The 18,874-nt window shown below is 49.6% G+C and overlaps 1 protein-coding gene across 1 annotated transcript in view; it reads right to left on the bottom strand.

Annotated features, from left to right (window-relative positions):
- The window catches only part of PLCH2 (phospholipase C eta 2), a 77,357-nt gene that overhangs the window by 13,664 nt on the left and 44,819 nt on the right, over positions 1-18,874 (bottom strand). Inside the window, exons 11-15 of the mRNA XM_066637404.1 lie at positions 18,334-18,441; positions 13,958-14,082; positions 10,082-10,166; positions 9,427-9,573; positions 5,712-5,791 (exon numbers count right to left, since the gene is read on the bottom strand). Coding sequence (XP_066493501.1) covers positions 5,712-5,791; positions 9,427-9,573; positions 10,082-10,166; positions 13,958-14,082; positions 18,334-18,441 — 545 coding nt within the window. The remainder of the gene's footprint in view (positions 1-5,711; positions 5,792-9,426; positions 9,574-10,081; positions 10,167-13,957; positions 14,083-18,333; positions 18,442-18,874) is intronic.

Raw genomic sequence — 18,874 nt, 5'->3', positions numbered from 1 at the left:
TCCAATGGTGTCACCCAGTGTAGTCTGCACCTGCAGCAGCCCTCTTGGGACGCCACTAGTCAGTAAGAACAGACTTGGACTCAGTCCCAAGCCTTGATGCCAGGATGGAGCTTAGGCTTGAGGCTGGGGACCCCAGATTTGGAGACAATGGAGCGGGAGACCCTGGAATGGAAGATCCAGGACCAGTGATGACCACTGAGCTAGAAGCCTGAGCCCCTGGAGGGAGCAGATCCGACCATGCTCACAAGGCCACGCTCCTTCGAGCCCGCATGTCAGTGCTGACAATGAGGCTGGAAGAATGCAATGGAGCAATGGAGGAGTGGCATGGCTCCCCACCAGAGGGCTGCCCCTTTAAATACCTCTGCTCTCCATGCAAGGAGCTGGAGCCAGAGAGGAGAGGTCTGAGCATGGGTGCATGCAAGACCACATTCTTCCATGATGGCGACAGCAATTGCTGTTATTCAGGGCTGGCCTTAGGAGCTGTGGGGCCCAATGCAAAATACTTTGGTGCCCCCCCCCTCACCAGGATAAGCAGCAGTGGCAAGACACAGAAGGGGCTTGCTGTCCTAGCTGCTAAGAATTTACAACTCAATGGAAGGTGATTATGTAGCACCTAGGCAGCCAGAAAGACGCCCATCAAGGATGGGATGCCACTGTAGATCTCCAGGGGGGAGGGAAGAGCTGAGAGGGCGGGCTTTCAGCCCCACTTCCAGAGGACAGGGTTTTTGGTCTTTGTCTCTTGGTGGAAAAGGTGGTGGGTGCACATCCTGCCCCGCCAGGACCATGAGGCCTCTTAGGTAACTGACCTGAGGATCTACAAAAGAAGCTGACCCAGGTGAGAGTCAGGGAATAATAGAGTTAGCCAGTTAGCTTTGTTGTTTTATGCTGATATGTTTCCTAGAAGTTTTTATGCCTCTAGCATTTGCTGCCTTTTGTAACTTTTTGTAACCCTATGTACTTAATAAAGTAAAAAGTCTTTTTGCCATGTTGGTTCATTGTCTGTTGGGGACAAAGGTTCAGAATCCTGCCTAGCCGTTCAGCAAACTACCAAAAATCCTCATTGTGGGCTAGTAACTTGAGGACTGAGGCTTTAAGTAAAGAAAGTGCTCAGTGCCTGCAAGGGATATAGTTAAGCCTAGAGGGTCTCGGTTTCCCTGGACCGAGACACTGGCTCTTACAGGGTGGTGGCAGTACTACCGAACAGGGATCTTTGAGGGCTCTAGGGTTCAGTACCAACAACTCTGAGCACCCCAAAACCCTGGGAGTGAGACCAAGTGTACGACACTTGGCATGGAAGATTCCATGCAAGAGTTACAGAACGAGGTGCCAGCTGTAACTGCGGGTGCTCTGTTTGCTGCCCCCGTGCAGAGCCCCAACAGGTGCAGGGCCCAATTTGGCCAAATTGCCCTAAGGCCAGCCTGCCATTATCCTCCCCAACGACACCCCTCCAAATGTCACTCTGCATTCGCATAAGCATAAGCCTGGAGAACATTCCGGAAGGAACAATGGCACCGCCCAATTCCTGGCAGGAGGGTGCACTTTCCCCCAGAATGACACCGCATGATGATGGCGTATCACTGGGAGAGACATTCTGGGGGCAAAATGGACGCCGCTGTCTGGGAAGGGTCCCCACCCTACCAGCGTTTCTCTCCGCTCCTGACATTCGCTCTGCCAAATAGCCACAACGCCCCCCTCTCGCAGACCAGGAAATGGGTGGCGTTTCCACTCAATTCCAAGACAGTCCATCCATTGGCGTGGCTTTTTGGAAGCAGAATCCAACTCAGCTTTGACTCCACCTTGAGAATTGGATCACATTCCTACAGAGACCTGTTGGCAGAATCGTCAAGGGTTGCTCGGACTGCTCCCTGCCTTGCTTCCCTGATTCGAGAGGCTGGTCTCCCCTCGCGCTTGGATTTTTTTTTTTGCATACGCTGCTGTGCAGCCCTCCAAGCTCCTGCTTCTTCTTCCCATCAGGGCCCACAACATCTGGAACTGGCTGCTCACTGGCTTCTCTTGGGCCCCTCTGAACCCAGGCAGAGCATGGCTTGTTCCAGCCTGAGCATCATTTGCGGCCCCTCATTACCATCTCTTGTCACATTTCCCTGCCTTTAATTGGGCCTCTGCAAAACCGCAATGTGGCTGAGAAGCTTTGTTTTGGACAAGCTTGAAAAAAAAAAAGAAAATCCCTCCCTCGCCCCCTTTGCCCCCACCTGCCTCTCGGTCTGTTATTAATTGGTTTCAAAGCCTGACACACACAAGAAGAAAAGGTTCCCTTTAGGTGCTTTCAGGCGCAGCTGAATGGCTGCAATGAGATGGCTGGGGGGAGAGGGCGGGCTTGTCCCTATGGCTGTGGGAAAGGCATTTGTAAGGGACACACAAACACAATTTATTGGTGTAAGGAGAGCCATGCTGGACCAAAACACGGGTCCACGTAGCCCAAGACTCTTGTTTCCAAGTGTGAGCAACCATAAGCAGGGCAATGGTCTACCCCAGTTATCTGTCACCAGCTGCCCTGGTTCCAGGTTTGAAGGGGTTCTCATAAAAGCGTCCTCTGTGGGCCCCAAACTTTGCGATTGGGAGGGCCCCCACCTGCTTAGCTTGGCAGAGGTGAGCCAAGAGGGGCCCACCACATTCACTCCTCCTCAGTTTTTCATATTGTGTCTGCGACTAAACAGGGCACTGCGTTCTGGGGGGACAAACATGGCAGGCACCTCCTGACTAAAAATGCGGCCATGTCTGCTTCTGGTATTGTTGACAAGATGGTGGGGGCAAGCTCACCTAGTCAGGGCCCACTAAACCCAAACACTTTCAAAGGACACTGGGGGTATGTGTGTGTAGTACTGGGATCCCTATGCAGCTGGGCTTGCAGCACTCACCCAAAGGTGCTGGATGCTAATTGTGGCTGCTGTTACCAGCATGCGGTTCATAGGACTACATCAAATGGGTTCAGACTGCAAGAGAGGAGATTCCAATTGGATGTGGAATTCTTGACTGTCAGGGCAGTTTTGGCAGGCGGAACAGATTGTCGAGGGAGGTGGTGGATTCTCTCTCGCCGGAGGGCTTCAAGCAGAGGCTCACCTATTGGAAATGCTCTAGGGAGCATTTCCTGCTACAGGCAGGGGGTTGGACTAGATGACCATGTGGGTTCCTCCCAAACCTATGATTCTATGATACACTGCCACTTGAAATGACAGTTCCATTCCACTACCCAGGCAAATAACCACAGAAGAACTTCTGCTCCTCTACGAATTCAACTCACCCCTTTTAAAGCCAATTGAGCCACTGCATCATCTTACTGCAGGAAACTGAACCAGGTCATTAAATTAGGTGTCAATGCAAAGGAGACTTTTCTCCAGCCCTCCAGTCCTACAGCCAGTTTCTTTGAGCAATCCTAGCCTGGCATGACGAAGAGAGAGCTCTGTCCACCATGCTTAGGGTGACGTTGCCCATTTGCACGTACAATGTTCTAAGGCAGGGGTGTCCAAACTTTTTGACAGGAGGGCCCTATCATCTCTCTGACACTGTGTTGGGGGCCGGGGAAAAAAAGAATTAATTTACATTTCAAATTTGAATAAATTTACATCAACAAATACATTACAGATGGAACTTATATGAATGAATGAAGGTCTTGCAACAGCTCAAGGCCTATAAAAGGCCTTGCACAAAGCAAGGCCAGCCTTTCCTTTACTGCTGCTGCTACGTCACAGATGTGAAACAGCAAGCAGCGGAGGGAGCCCTCATCCCACAGCTCATGCGAGAGGTCGAAGAGTTGGCCATCACGCTGAGAGCAGCTGCATTGGGCCAGCATGGGCTCCAGCAAGTGTCCGGAGGGCCAGAGACTCATTGGAGACCGGGGGCTCCCTGAGGACCAGATTGGGAGTCCTCGAGGGCTGCAAGTGGCCCCAGGGCCGAGGTTTGGGCACCCCTGTTCTAAGGGGATGGAGATATTGAGAACATCAGAGGAAGATGAAGGGGGAACTGGAAGGCAACACCAGAACAGTCAGATGTGGTCTGCTGCCGGCTGCCTTAAGAGGAACCAAACTGTGAAAGGGTGCCGTGAATGTCCACCACGTTAGCAAGGGGCAATAAAAGAGGGCAAACTCTTTGGGCTTTCCGCAACCTACGTACAAATAAAGGCACTGCATTTTGTTGTAGGAGGCATCTTAGGAAAGAATATAGAGTTCAGGACGTTGCAGAGCGAAGCCCTACCTTTTCACCCACCACCACTCCCCGACCCAAACATGCAAGCGCAATCTTTTCTCCCTGCCGTAACCCAAAAATACCCTGAAGAATCTAGAATGGCGACAGCAGGACAGAAGCAAGATGCATTTGTCTTTTGCCCCCTGGGGTCCCAGGCTACAAGGCCACGGACATGCACGCCCACGGGCAACGCCAGGCTTGGGCCCCGCTTCCATATTCAGGTGGATTGAGGTAGCGATTTGCGGAAGGGAAGAGTGATCTTCAGGGTCTGGCAGAGGCATAACTAGAAGCCCTGGTGCAGTGACGTCACAATGTCACGTGACATTATGATGTCACCTCTGGGTTCTTCCCGGAGGAGGAGGTGCTGTGGCTTCACGCCCCGTTCCTTCCCCCCAAAGAAACGGGGGCATGAATCCGCCAGCACCTTCTTCTCTGGGGAGAACCTGAAAGTGATTGCTTTGCACATGCACACTGTGCCCCCTGGCGTAGAGTCTGGGGCAGGTGCCCCTCAGGCCCCACTTAGTTACCCCTCTGGGGTGGAGTCCCCCCAATGCTTAGAGGACTTCGGGACCGAAAATTTCATCTCTTGTATGCCTATTTTCTTTATCCTCAGAAGAATTCTAGGAAGTTAGGGTCAAACAATAAGTGACATTAAAGCATCACAGTTGCGTTTACGGTTGCCTTTATCTTAGTAGGGCAACCATGATCCAGATCAGGACGGGGGCATTTAAACCTTTTAATTATTTTAAGAAAAATTACCATGGGTGGGGGCCTGCAGAGCATGCATAGTGCTTCACATGTATTATCTTGAGGTTGCCTTTACCATAACCCTATTAAGGTAAGCATTATTATGCCCATATTGCAGATGGGGAAGACTGAGGCCAAAAGGGAGTGGCTTGTCTCAGGCCATCACCACCACTGTTCATGATACAGTGAAGCCTTGATTTGCAGCTCAGTCTTGGTCACCACACCACAACAGCTCTGTGCCATCTTCCTACCAACACCCACCCCCCCAAACTGCTATGGGTCAAGAAAACATGTGTCTAAGTCGCTACCTGTCTTTTCACCTACCCCTTTGAAAAAACACTTAATGGCTCTGTAACAAGGAGTCCCCACACAATTGGACATTATTTTAAATAGCTATTAATACACAGTTCAGGATCTCTGAGGCCCCTTTTGCACCCCTGTTTGCACCCTTGTGACACCAATGTCCTTGCACAAGGGCAGAGGTGCACTGATGCAGATGTTCCAAGGGAAGCATTCCTGGATTGCTGTCTGGGCAAAGGGAGGGATGGCGCACTAATGGCAGGCAGAAAGCAGCTCCATAGAGAGAAGGTGGGTTTTTACAAGGTGGAGAAAGTAAGGCTTTTCTGTCATTGCTCTGTTCCAATGAAACATCAAATTAATTCGATGATAAAGACATCTCAGGTCAGCAAGTAACACCTGTGCCCTTTTTCTTTCCAAATACTTCACAACGGAAAGGACAAAACTCGGGCCCCTTGATCACTCACCTTACCACAGATGTCATTGATTGCCACATGAACAAAGATGGATGCCTCCTCCATGCCTTCCAAGTAGACGTGCCGATAGCCTAAGAAAGCAAAAAACAGAGCAGATGAAGGGGATGGGGCGCAGGCCTGACTGCTAGGGTGAGACTCAGATGCAGTAATGTCTGTATCCCACGATGGGGGTTTGCGTGTTCATCTAAACATAAATAGCAGCCGAGAAGGAACGCAATCCAGATTGGGACGGTGGTGGAGAAAAGGGTTAAAAAAAAACCCTTTCCAAACCACCACGGTCCCAATCAAGATCGGGGTGCTGTGTATGCTATTGACATTAAAACACACACACACACAGGCCTCAGGGTTGCAACAATTTTTGTCCAGTGTACCCACATACCTACAAAGAGGGAGGAATCCAAAACCAACCCAGTTGCAACCCCTTTCCAGTGAAACAGAATCATGCAGGCTGATAAATGCGCACCCTCCTCCCCTCCCAACACTCCTTCCAGCAAGAACATAAGAGCATAAGAAGAACCCTGCTGGATCAGGCCAAAGGTCCATCTGATCCACCTTCCTGCGTCTCACACTGGCCCACCAGATGCCTTTGGGAGCAAGCTGAGCCAGAAGTAAGGTGAGACATCTGAATCAAGGGGGAGGAAGGAAAAGTGCAGACTGAAAGCCAAGCTGAAGAGAAAGGAATCTTGCAGAAGCAGGGAGGAGAGGGCACAGGTGAGCTTGAAGGGGAAGAGAGAGTGGAAGTAGCAACAAACAGGAAAGATTCCCGAGGAAAAATGTCAGGGCTCAGGGCTGGTCTTATGACAATTGGCCTGATTTCCTCAAATTGGGCCCTGTGCTTTAGGGGGGCCCGCACTGGGACAGCAGGCAGATTACCCACTCTTAATGGCTGGCATCTCAGTGTCTGGGAGGGCAGCACAGCAAGCGGACCGTAGGCTTATGTGGGCCGCCCGCCCACCCGCTCCCGAGTCTGTTTGGTCCAAAATGGGCCTCCTGGAAGCAGTTGGTGGTGACATCATCACACCGCTGTCAACTATTTCCCGGTGCTGCACATTCTGCACCAGAAGTGTCTGGCTTGCCACGGCTACATGGTGAGTGGGGGAGAACTGGGACGGTGAGCACTGTACTTTGGGCCCAGCCACACCTGGGGTCAGCCCTGTCATCTCCTCCGCTTTGCTCTCGCCACCCAGAATGGCTCCAAAGGCAAGGGGGAGGGGCTACTTATATGGTGCATTGAGGCTCCTGCAAAACTTAGCACTGTGCGCCCCCTCTGGGAATGCCATTGCTGGTCGCTCAATGGTAGATACCCTGCTTTGTCTGCAATAGGTTCAATCAATGACAGCATATCCAGGTAGGCCTTGCTTGAAACTCTGGAGAAGTTGCTGTCAGCCAGTGCAGACAACACTGAAACGTACGGCCCAAAGGCCTGACTCAGCAGGCAGCCTCTTTATGTTCACCAAGAGCTCCTATAGCTGCTGTGCATGTGTCTCCAGGGAAGGTTGGGGTATTATGCGTTTCAGACCCTGAGCTAGAAGGGCTGGCGGTCCGAGGCATAGTAGAAGTTGCTGTTATCCGTGGTTCAGATGCAACATTTACAGAAAAAGGGGACTGACCCAACAGCAGGGTCCAAGCAAGGAAAAGAGCCACCACAGTTCTTTTGACCCAAGGGAGCTCCTGGACCTGCTGCAGCAGTGGGGGCTCCTAGGGTTTGAGTTTCTGCTTGGTTCCTGGAAGAGCCAAGTTGGTCAGGTCCTCCTCTGCCACTGGACCTCACACTCAGGTCCTCTGGACCACAGGCCTGCCACAATCAGACCCAAGAGACCTCTCTCAACACCTCCAGGAGAGCCGAGCCTGTGTCACCAATCCTGATGAAACCAGAGCCGGAAATTAACAAGCTCGGCTTCCAGACCCACCCGGCTGCCCAGATTTCCATGTCGGCTCCTTTTATCCTGGTGCCATCTTTGATTTGCCTGAGAAGGGAGCCCATTTGCAAGCTTCAGAGGCATCTTCCTCTACCTTTATTATCAAAGGGACCCTCCCCCATGCCTCCTTCAGGACTGGAGCTGTCAATCCCGGAATGTTTAATTGATTCCCCTCTCCCTCTGGAGCTGCTCTGAACGTCATCATCAGAAACTTCCTTTTCTTTTCATTCTTTCCTTTTTTTTAAAGCCAGATGGGTACTTTCCCTCCTCTTGGAAAATTTTTTCCCCTGCCAAGTTTCCTTCGCTTTGAAGAAGAAGGGGGAAAACACACACACACACACACACACACACACACAGAACAACAGCAACAACACAGGGTGCTTTTATCTGAATTGGGAAGCCGAAGAGAGAGAGAGAGAGAGAGAGAGAGAGAGAGAGAGAGAGAGAGAGAGAGGAGGAGGAGGAGATTGACAGAGGCAGGGTGTGGGGAGAACAGCGTTCAAAGCTTATGCATTTGGAAGCTCCGCAGTTCCTACCCTGCTTTAACATTGCAGGCAGTAATTGCAGCGGCTGGCGCACGGCCCGCAAAAGTGGTCTCTTTCAAGAGAAGCTTTGAAGCTCACCCCGTTGACAATGAAATCTCGCCTCTCATGCTGGGGACAGGCACATTTGAAGCGGGCCCCCATATTATAATTAAGTCACATAATACCTGGCATTACGATGGGTTGGGGAGGGGGGCAGCAGAAAAAGGGTTCGTAAGCTGCAGGGGGCCATGACACACATACGATAGAGGGGTCCAGCGGGGGTCTGCAAGTGCAGTGCTTCCATTCGTCTGATAAGAGTGAACAGAAACTGCTGGGTTATATGGAAGGCAGCTCCTGTCCTCAAGCCTGTTTCTAACTGTTCCACACCAGACCACTGAAGTTCCATGGTAATCGCTGTTTCTGCCTTCTGATCACAGATTCATCAATTGCTGCATTTATATTTTGCCCTGCTGTACAGGAGCTGTTCCTATTTGCATAGCTCCACCTCTACAACCCCACAGACCTGCCTTCATAGCAGTCAAATTCACAGTGCCTGTGCTGTGACCCCAGTGTGGAATAGCAGCCCAGACAGGCCCAGAGAGGAGGAGCAAGCACAAGGAGGAAGGCTAGCAATGCCAGCTGCATTCAAGAGCCCTCACATTCAGAGACGATGTACTGGATCTTCCGCTGGCAACACCCCCTGAACTCCATTTCCACAAGAGAGAGCATCCACTTTGGCAATGGGTGTCTCATGCCCACCAGCTGCCTACAAGCAGACCACACACCAGGTGAACATTAACATGGTGCTGAGCTCCTGATTAGAGGTCTACCGCTTTAAGGCTCTCCCTTCCTCAAAAAGGGAAGGCTGGGCACATCCAGGAGAAAGGCTCAGACATCACTGGAGCAAAGTGTCTGCTTGGAACTCTCCAGGGTCCTGCAACTTCAGACTGACTTTGTTGTAGCTGTGGGTCATCCCTACAACCCCAGAATCTCTTCTGGACCCTCAGATTCCTGTCTGCTGTCAGGACAAAACACACACATCCAGACACTGGAGAAGAAGCCAGACTTACCTAGGTAAGAACTGAGGCAAGGGGAGTAGGGCAATTACATAATTCTAAGGATTTCTTCCAACTGGGTTACTCATGCGCCATGCCTGTCCTAGAATAACCCAATTGGAAGGAACCTTTAAAGGCACACCCCTTCTGAATAAACTGAAGTGTTGCACGACAGCCTTGCCTTGAACTTCCCTGGACTCCAGCTCACCTGGCATCATGCTTGTAAACGATATCGTCCTCTGTCCAATAAAATCCCTCCCAATGGGATCGTGATCCCACACCAGGAACCGAATCAGCGCAATCTCTGGCATGCACAGGGGAAAGACCAGTGTTTCTTCCCACATGGGGTTAAAACCTGCAAAGGAGAGACAGACGAGAATTTACTATGGACGGGTTGCGGAGACAGTTCACAGCACCTGGCACTAAGACAGACCCATGATTTCCTAGACATGCATTCATACTGAGAGTTCTCCCCTCCCTAGTGTACTGCAAGGAGAAGTGATTGATGCCTGATAGACCTCTTTTATGTGGACAACCCCCCCAGGGAAATGTCACTGGCTTTAGAGAAACCTGTATAGCTTCCCATGAAAATTCCCCAATATTTCTCCTGGGGAGAAACCTGGGAATTTGGACTGTTGTAAGCTGGGTTTGGTGTAGGCTCCAAGTTTGGTGTGGTTGAAGACCACTGAGCTGTGTAACATACACTCTCTCACTCACATACACACATGAACTTTAACCTCTGGTTACCCCACGGACTACTACCTATGAGTAACTTCAGGGTAATTCTGCTCTTGTGTACTGTGTGTAGTTGCAGGGCTGGCCATCGCCAGATCCCAAAGCCAAGGAGGGAGCTGAAGCCATACCATTGTCGTCCACCACTCTTGTCTGCTCCTTGCAACAGTCCATGGGCAAGCCGATCACCTCCACTTCTACAAATGGATCTATGATCTGGAAAAGAACAAGGTGAGTGGGCAGTGACCATCATGCACTAGGATGTGTACTGAACATATATGGATATGCTTATGCGAAATGCATCGGACACCTGAGTCGGAACATTGGTGCATGTGACCCCACAATGGCTTTCCAAGGTTTCAGGACTTGGGAATGCCAATGGTTGAAGCCAAGATGTTTGACACACGAAGTGCATGCTCTACTGAGGAGCCTTTGGCCCTTCCCCCAAAAGGCGCATGAACATACAATGTTGTCTTGGTTCATTGAGCCCGGTAACATCTATACCAACCGGAAAAGCTCCCCGAACCTTTCCCATCATCATCTAGGAATGCCAAGGACTACATGATAAGCATTGGTCCCATGGCCTCTGGGATCATTCTATCTGGACATAAGAACATAAGAACAGCCCCACTGGATCAGGCCATAGGCCCATCTAGTCCAGCTTCCTGTATCTCACAGCGGCCCACCAAATGCACCAGGGAGCACAACAGATAACAAGAAGACCTGCAAGGCCTCTTGGGAATTGTAGTCAAGAACATAAGAACAGCCCCACTGGATCAGGCCATAGGCCCATCTAGTCCAGCTTCCTGTACCTCACAGCGGCCCACCAAATGCCCCAGGGAACACACCAGATAACAAGAGACCTGCAAGGCTTCCTGGGAATTGTAGTTAAGAACATAAGAACAGCCCCACTGGATCAGGCCATAGGCCCATCTAGTCCAGCTTCCTGTATCTCACAGCGGCCCACCAAATGCCCCAGGGAGCACACCAGATAACAAGAGACCTCATCCTGGTGCCCTCCCTTGCATCTGGCCTTCTGACACAGCCCATTTCTAAAATCAGGAGGTTGCGCATACACATCATGGCTTGTACCCTGTAATGGATGCATAATCATGGCTTGTACCCCGTAATGTACCCCGTAATGGACCAGACTTCAACCAGGGGTGAGGATCCAGATCGGATGGGTGGGTACAAAGGACTGAAAGTCCCCTTCCCCTGATTCAGATCAGGGTCCCATGCAGCTGATATTTATGTGTAAGATAACAAACTTACAGCCCCCAGTCAGGCAAGCAGCACATCTAAATGGGGCAAGAAAGGAGCATTTTTGTAAGTGTGATTCTCTTATGTTTAAAAAGGGAACAGCAATTCTCCCTAATCAACCCAGCATAGCATCCCTTATAGTGGCTGTTTGGTGGGTGGCTTCCTTGTATTTCACTTTTATTGTGAGCCCTATAGAAAGAGGGTACTATATATACTTTTTTTTCTCATTTATGTAGTGCAATGTAATCTGAAACTGTTGAATTCTAATCAGCAGAAACAATTTGAACCTTAGAGATGGACTCTCCTATTGCTTCTACATTAGGTAAACCCCTCCTTCTTTTCCTAGGCAAGGTATTCCACCAGTCCCATGCCAATACAGGGAGAATCCTATCCTGAGTACAGACCTCATATGCTCTATGTCAGTTCTAAACAGGATGCATGGATTTTGGATTCCCACCTTTCCTTGACAGAATACACAGAAATGGGTCATCAGGCAAGGACCAGGCAGTTTGGGAAAAAGAGCTAGTTTGAATGCACCATTCAAAAAGCACCATGCACCAAAATTCAAAATGATGCCCTGTGCAGGAATTTCATGCTCAAGGATCCTGCATCCAAATAGACAATTTCAAGGATCTTAAGAACCTCGTTCTCCCACACAAGCCTCCGTGGTTGCTGAGGTCACTAACAAGGAACCGGAGGGGTCAGAAGGCATACACTAGGAGCAGGGCCTTTTTTGTGGTGACACCAACCCTAATGAAACTCAGTCACACCAGAGACCCATTAAGACCCCCCACCTGTATTCCATCCAGCATACTGTAAATAATAAGTTGTTTGGAGCTGGTTCAGCATAGAGACTCAGAGAAATTAGCTGCTAATCAAGAACTTCCCTAATTTGAATCTTCCATCAGCCCACTGAGTGGGGCCTGAAGTAAGCTACTCTTTCTCAGAATCAGTGTTCCCATCTGCAATATGGACAGAATAACTAAGTACTTACCTTATTGGACTGACACTCAGAATGTGCTATACAAAATGTTAGGTATCATCCAGCTTTGGGGGAGGGGGTGATATTTGACGGCTCTTTATATTTAGTTCAGATTTTCCCCCTCTGTTAAAGATAGCTTTGGCTTTTGGTTTTTTTTTTGAGAACCTGGCTGTTGTCTCATTGCTGCAATTGCCTTTCCCTACTTCACTGATTGCCTGTTGACCCCTCCAGCGCCTCCGGATTGGAAAGGCCAAATATAAATGCTTCGATGTAAAATGACAATAAAAGTGGTTCCGGAAAGCAAATCCGTAAAGCAAACAGACTGGATAAGACATTGGAGAGCTCAATGAACTTGGCCAAGGTGTGGGGTGTGTGGGGTGGGGGTGGGGGTAGGACAAACAGAGCCCAGAGCCCAGAAGTTGCCTCCAAAGTCACCCCATTCATCTTGGCTGACAAGCCTGGAGGCTTTCTGTGGTTTTGCAGCAAGGTTCCGGGTTTGCGCTTGGCTCCCTTTTGGAGGTGTTTTTTTTCCCCCCCTTTCTTTCCCGAGAGGTGCCCTGAATGGGGTCTTGTCATTTTGACTGAGCATCTTGGCACTCTGCAGCCATCTCCCCAAAGGCACCCCGGGGACAATACAGCCAGGCCAGCTTTCGCACAAAGGGAAGGGGTTGAGCACCTGCTAGTCTGGTGGAAAAGAAGAATGGTGGTTGCGTAATTGGTCCAATAGAAGGGGGAAGTTGTAGGATCTCCCTCCCACAGTCAGACAGTTGCTGGGGACTCTCCTTAAGCAGCCTGCAAACACTCTGGCTCTTCAAAAATTGAAACGGGAAATAGCAGTCTCTCTCTCATAACCATACGCGCTCAAACAGCACATCTGCACTGCAAATAGGCTGATCAGGGCTGGAGACTATGAGAGGCAAATTGAGGCAGTTGCCTCAGGAGATGGACGGGCACAGAAATTTTAAAAAGGAATTTAATTAAGAAAAGGAAGAGGGGAACGGAGCAGAACAGGATGTGTGAAGGAGAGGAGGGAGGTGGAGCCTATTTATCCGCATTAGTTCTGTTCTGTGACTCGGTGCGATTGACAAAAAACATGTTGTGCTAAATTGCATACAGTTACGCAAATAGGCTGCAGCCTGACACTTCCGGATGGAAGGAAACTAAGGCAGCTGTTCTCAATCCCCTCCCCTCCATACTCAGCCCTCCCCGTTGCCAGCTGCCCGGCTTCTTTCATAGTTGGAATGCTGGTTTTTAAGAGTCCAGCCCTATGCGTTTCTACTCAGAAGTAAGCCCCATTCAATTAAGCCCCCTCTCCTCCCCCTCCTGCCTCCCTCTCCGTAGGTGAGGTGGGAGGGAGGTGGGAGGGAGGCATTCCTGGGCGGGGGAAGGGTGGGCGGTGGGCAACCCCAGGGGTGGGTGGGTAGGGAGTGGGAGGCGGGACTTATGCTGGATCCCAACCCCTGTTCCCAGGTAGTTTGGAGCGCCTTCAAGTCACTCCGTTCTCCTTGGACTTGCACCACCTCAGGAAATGATGCAAGTCTGAGAAGACCTATAGGGGCAAAGGCCCACTATATATTTTTAGCATCATGCGAATTGTGGTCCAAGGTGAGCCTTCAAGTTAGCAGTGGCAGCTGATGGAGCCAAGAAGGTGCTTCCCACGAGTGCCTGTAGCTGGTGGTTCTGACTGCTACTGCTACAGTCCCAGTAGCCTCTGCATACAAACCAGACCCCACTGCTTATTTCTCCCCCCCTTTCAACTCCATACCTCTCCTCTGTCTCCAAGCATGGAGTCTCGGGGCTTTGGGAGCTGCTGTCCACTGATGATCCTCAGCACCAGCTGCTTCTTCATCTGGCTCATCAGCGAGTCTTCAGAATTTGGGTTGAAGACCCCTGGGAAAAGTTCGCGGAACGTGTAAACAGAGTGAAAGGCCGAACGGACGTCAGTTCTTCACAAAACTCCTTCTCCCTCCGGTGATGCCAGCTCGTGGCTCATCTATTCATGCTTTGAAAAGCTAAATTAATACTTTAACCTGGTAAATAAAGGAACTCTAACCGGGAAAGGATCCCACCCACCTGTCGCCAGAAGTTAATTAGAAAATTTCAGCGGAAAACAATCCTGTTAAGAACAAGAGAAATCTATTTAATTGTCCCCCTTAGGAAACTGAGAGACGATCAACTTGACACTCTCAAGAAAAGGATCAATACTTTGAAGCGAGGACTAAGTTCTATTGTACCCTTTGTTGAGAAGTGGTATATAAATATTCTTATAACAACACCCCCACACTCCCCCATTCCACCTGGAAATATCCTACAGCAGTGTTTCTCAATGTCTCTCCTCTGCTGGACCACTTCACATGGTCTACTATTCGAAGTACCACTGGAAGTAACTCACGATGAAATCATCACCAGTTACTTCTGGGTGAGGAGACCAGATGCGATGCAATAGACACCAGTAAGAGGTTCAGGGTGGACTGGAGGGCTTTCTCAAGTGCAGAAATGCACGCTTTGGAGCTCTGCCCGCTAAGCCCTACCCACAGCTCTCCTACTGTGGTTTGCTGCATGATATTTCTGGTCTCGCTGGCAGGTGTCCAGGGGTCCCACAAGTACCACCAGGCACCACCTCAACTACCGCTGGTGGTACCCATATCACTGGTTGAGAAACTTTCTCCGATAGCTATTCTGGCCCTGCAAATTATACCCCATTGTTGGTGCTGGATATGTACTAACATCTCTAACAATGTTAGTGATGTTAGTACATATCCAGCACCAACAATGGGGATGTTAGTACATATCCAGCACCAACAACAGGGCCAGAATAGCTATAGCTTCTGGGAATTGTTAGAGAAATCTGTGCCTATATTTCAGTGAAGGCTTGCAGATCTTCTGCCTGAGAAAGGACTGATCCAGATCCATCCCTATCTCTCTAGCACTCAGTCGGCTTGTTTGCTTCTGCTCTGTAAGCACCTAGTTGTTGGCAACCTTCAGTCTTGAAAGACTATAGTATGCTGCTGCTTACAGAGTTTGGTTAAAGCCAGACACACACCACAAAGGTAATGGCTGGTAAAAGGTTATTTTAATTTAAATTCTTGTATTTTCTTAATGCAATGCAAGGACATCTGCAAGAGGGATCTGAAGGCCTTAGGAGTGGACCTCAACAGGTGGGAAACCCTGGCCTCTGAGCGGCCTGCTTGGAGGCAGGCTGTGCAGCATGGCCTTTCCCAGTTTGAAGAGTCACTTGGCCAACAGACTGAGGCAAAGAAGAAAGGCCCATAGCCAGGGAGACAGACCAGGGACAGACTGCACTTGCTCCCAGCGTGGAAGGGATTGTCACTCCCAAATCGGCCTTTTCAGCCAAGCTAGACGCTGTTCCAGAACCACCATTCAGAGCGCGATACCATAGTCTTTTGAGACCGAAGGTTGCCAACAACTGTACTAACATAAAGCCGGAGTCCCTGAAGCAGTTCATGTTTGAACACAGTCATGTTCTGGCAACTCCTGCGACGCTGCTGGAACCAACCACATTGGCTTCTGCCTTTCCATTGGACCATTTCAGCGACGTGGAGAGGGGGGATTTGCTGCATGGGTAACAGTCTATCCTCCATATCTACCTTACCCAGGCTTCGCGCGCTGGAGAGGACACTCCATTCCAGAACACTATTCAGAGTGTGATACCATAGTCTTCCGAGACTGAAGGATGCCAACTACTGATACCAGAGTCGATGGCATCACATAGCCTCATGAACAGGCTGGCCCTGAAGCTTTATGTGCATTTGAAAAGTTGTTTCTCCTTTGCCATGAGGGCCAGAAACTTATTTTACATGGTAAAAAAAAAAATGGGAGGGTGTCATGAATATGCACAGTTCAGGCCTAGTAACATATAAAGCCTGAACCAAGCTAAAACAGTAACACAGAAGTGGCTTGCAGTCCTAGCTGCTAAGAATTTACAACTCAATGGAAGGTGATAATGTAGCACCTAGGCAGCCAGAAAGATGCCCATCAAGGATGGAATGCCGCTGTAGATCTCCAGGGGGGAGGGAAGAGCTGAGAGGGTGAGCATCCAGCCCCACTTCCGTAGGACAGGGTTTTCTAGTCTTTGTCTCTTGGTGAGATAGGTGGTGGGTGCACATCCTGCCCCGCCAGGACCATGTGGCCTCTTAGGTAACTGACCTGAGGATCTACAAAAGAAGCTGACCCAGGTGAGGGTTAGAGAATAATAGAGTTAGCCAGTTAGCTTTGTTGTTTTATGCTGATATGTTTCCTAGAAGTTTTTATGCCTCTAGCATTTGCTGCCTTTTGTAACTTTTTGTAACCCTATGTATTAATAGAGTAAAAATCTTTTTACCATGTTGGTTCATTGTCTGTTGGGGACAAAGGTTCAGAATCCTGCCTAGCCGTTCAGCAAGCTACCAAATCCTCATTGTGGACTAGTAACTTGAGGACTGAGACTTTAAGTAAAGAAAGTGCTCAGTGCCTGCAAGGGATATAGTTAAGCCTAGAGGGTCTCGGTATCCCTGGACTGAGACACTGGCTCTTACAGGGTGGTGGCAGTACTACCGAACAGGGATCTTTGAGGGCTCTAGGGTTCAGAACCAACAACTCTGAGCACCCCAAAACCCTGGGAGTGTGACAAAGTATACGACAGGGGGATATAATGTAATGTACAGTAATATAATTGTAATGTGTACAAGTTCTTCTTCTGGGGGGAAAAAAGAGCGACAGAGAAAGATGCAATCTTGTTTGGCAGTTAATTTCAAGTAAGGAACATGGACTGATTCTTCCGAGGCCAAGATGAAACAGGGGATAACAAGGAATGTACATCACCCGCATTGTAAGAACAAAAAACAGCAGGGCGGACATGAAGCTTGTCAGCAGAGCAAGACTGTGGCAACAACATTAAATTCAATCAGAGTCCAGGGGGCAAGCAGGCATCAAGAAGAGGCACAGGGAAAAGGGCCTACATGAGACAAGTCTAGGGCCTTGACAGCATTAACAGTGATTAGTCCTGAGTTGTTTTATCTGCTGCGAGCAGGACTGCAGATAAGGGATATATCAATGAGGCGGGGAGAGCAAGAGATGCATCATGGTGAGAGCTGCAATCCCAGGAGGAAGGGCCAAGCAGAGAAAACTGGAAAAGGCAACGAGATTCAGTCCAAGATTTCAGGATGACAAATGAAGTCAGCTTCCACCCCACCCCCCACCCAATCAAAAAGGAAGATGGAACAGAAGAGGAAGTGTGTAGGGGAGGAGAGTGGTGGGCTAGAGCAGCCCCCTCCAAACCCTGACCTGCGGACCAGATCCAGTGTTTGGGCAAATTCTCCCCCCCCCCGTGACTGGCACTTACTGTTCCGGTGTGCCGCAGGACTTCATGTTCCCAGATCAGGAAGATGCGACGCTCCAGGCAGTTGCAGCTGCCCAGAAATCCGGGCGCAATGCCTGCTGAGGCACTGCACCATAGACGCGACTGGCCAGAGCGTCATGTTGTCCCGATCTGGGGACATGAAGTCTCGCGGCGTGCTAGAACAGTAGGTGCTGGTTGCGCCAGGGAAAGCAATTCCGGTGGGCAGCGGTCTCTGGGCTAGAGCATCTGACATGCTTCCTTCCCTATTTCCTCTTTTACATTTCAAGAGCAGGTAACAAATTTCAAGGGCATGGGGGAGGAACTCAATAGCACTCCTGCCAAGCTGGCATTATACCTTCCCCTGAATGGTCCAGAACATGATGAAAAATCCTCCCGAAGGGGGTGGGGAAACACCATAGCTACCAGCTGGGAGGAACCAAGAAGAGTGCCAATGAGTCCCACCACCCTAAAAATCCATACATGCCCCACCAAAAAACAGTGGAAATATCCCCCAGTTTTGTCACCTCCAAACCAAACTGTAAAAAAAAAAACACCCCAAAACACAACCATTTTGCAGCCCTACCTTACAAGATTGTTGTGGATGACCAAGATAATCTATATGAAACAGCAAAAGATTGCAAAGGGATAATATAAATGCCGTATATCTAATAGTTTTTTATTAAAAGCAACCTTGGGAGATGTCAACAGGGTGAGATGCGAGAGATAAAAATTAATATTATACCCATATACCAATCAAACGTATCCTAACCAACCTACTGCTGGACGTTGACTGCTCTCCTTACCTTGACACATACACTTGGGTTTGAGAACGTAACCACAATTTCCGTTAGCACTGAACTTGGCGCGATTCAGCTGGAGCATTCGCCCCTCCGACTGGTAGTTGAGTGCAACTGCGGCATGAAAGAACGAAGAAAGAAGAGCAGCCCGTAAATTACAGGAGGCAGTTCTCAGTGCTGAGCTGTCAGGTCAAAATGAGATACCGCCACGCTGGAAAATGAACGTGATGGACAACTTCCTTGATAGATATGCGGGATGCCACGGATCCAGACGGAGAGAAACTCCGGAGAGAACCATTTTTATTCTTTCTTGCAACATCCAATGAAAGAGGTGACATTTGTTTTCCTCTGACTTTTAAAGGATGTCGCTGAACCACCCCAGTGCAAAATGGCAAAGAAAATGGCGGCACAGGGGGGGCATACGCGCCCCCTCCCAAAACGCAATGAGCTAGAGCAGTGGTTCTCAAACTTTTTAGCATCAGACCCCCCTAAAAAAAATTTTTTTTTTCATTTTACCAGCTGCTCAAGCCTCTGTGGCTTGAGCGGT

This window comes from Tiliqua scincoides, chromosome 9 (assembly GCF_035046505.1).
Source record: "Tiliqua scincoides isolate rTilSci1 chromosome 9, rTilSci1.hap2, whole genome shotgun sequence".
Classification (NCBI taxonomy): domain Eukaryota; kingdom Metazoa; phylum Chordata; class Lepidosauria; order Squamata; family Scincidae; genus Tiliqua; species Tiliqua scincoides.
Note: the sequence above shows the minus strand (reverse complement) of the source record. Positions and strands in the feature narration are given on the sequence as shown.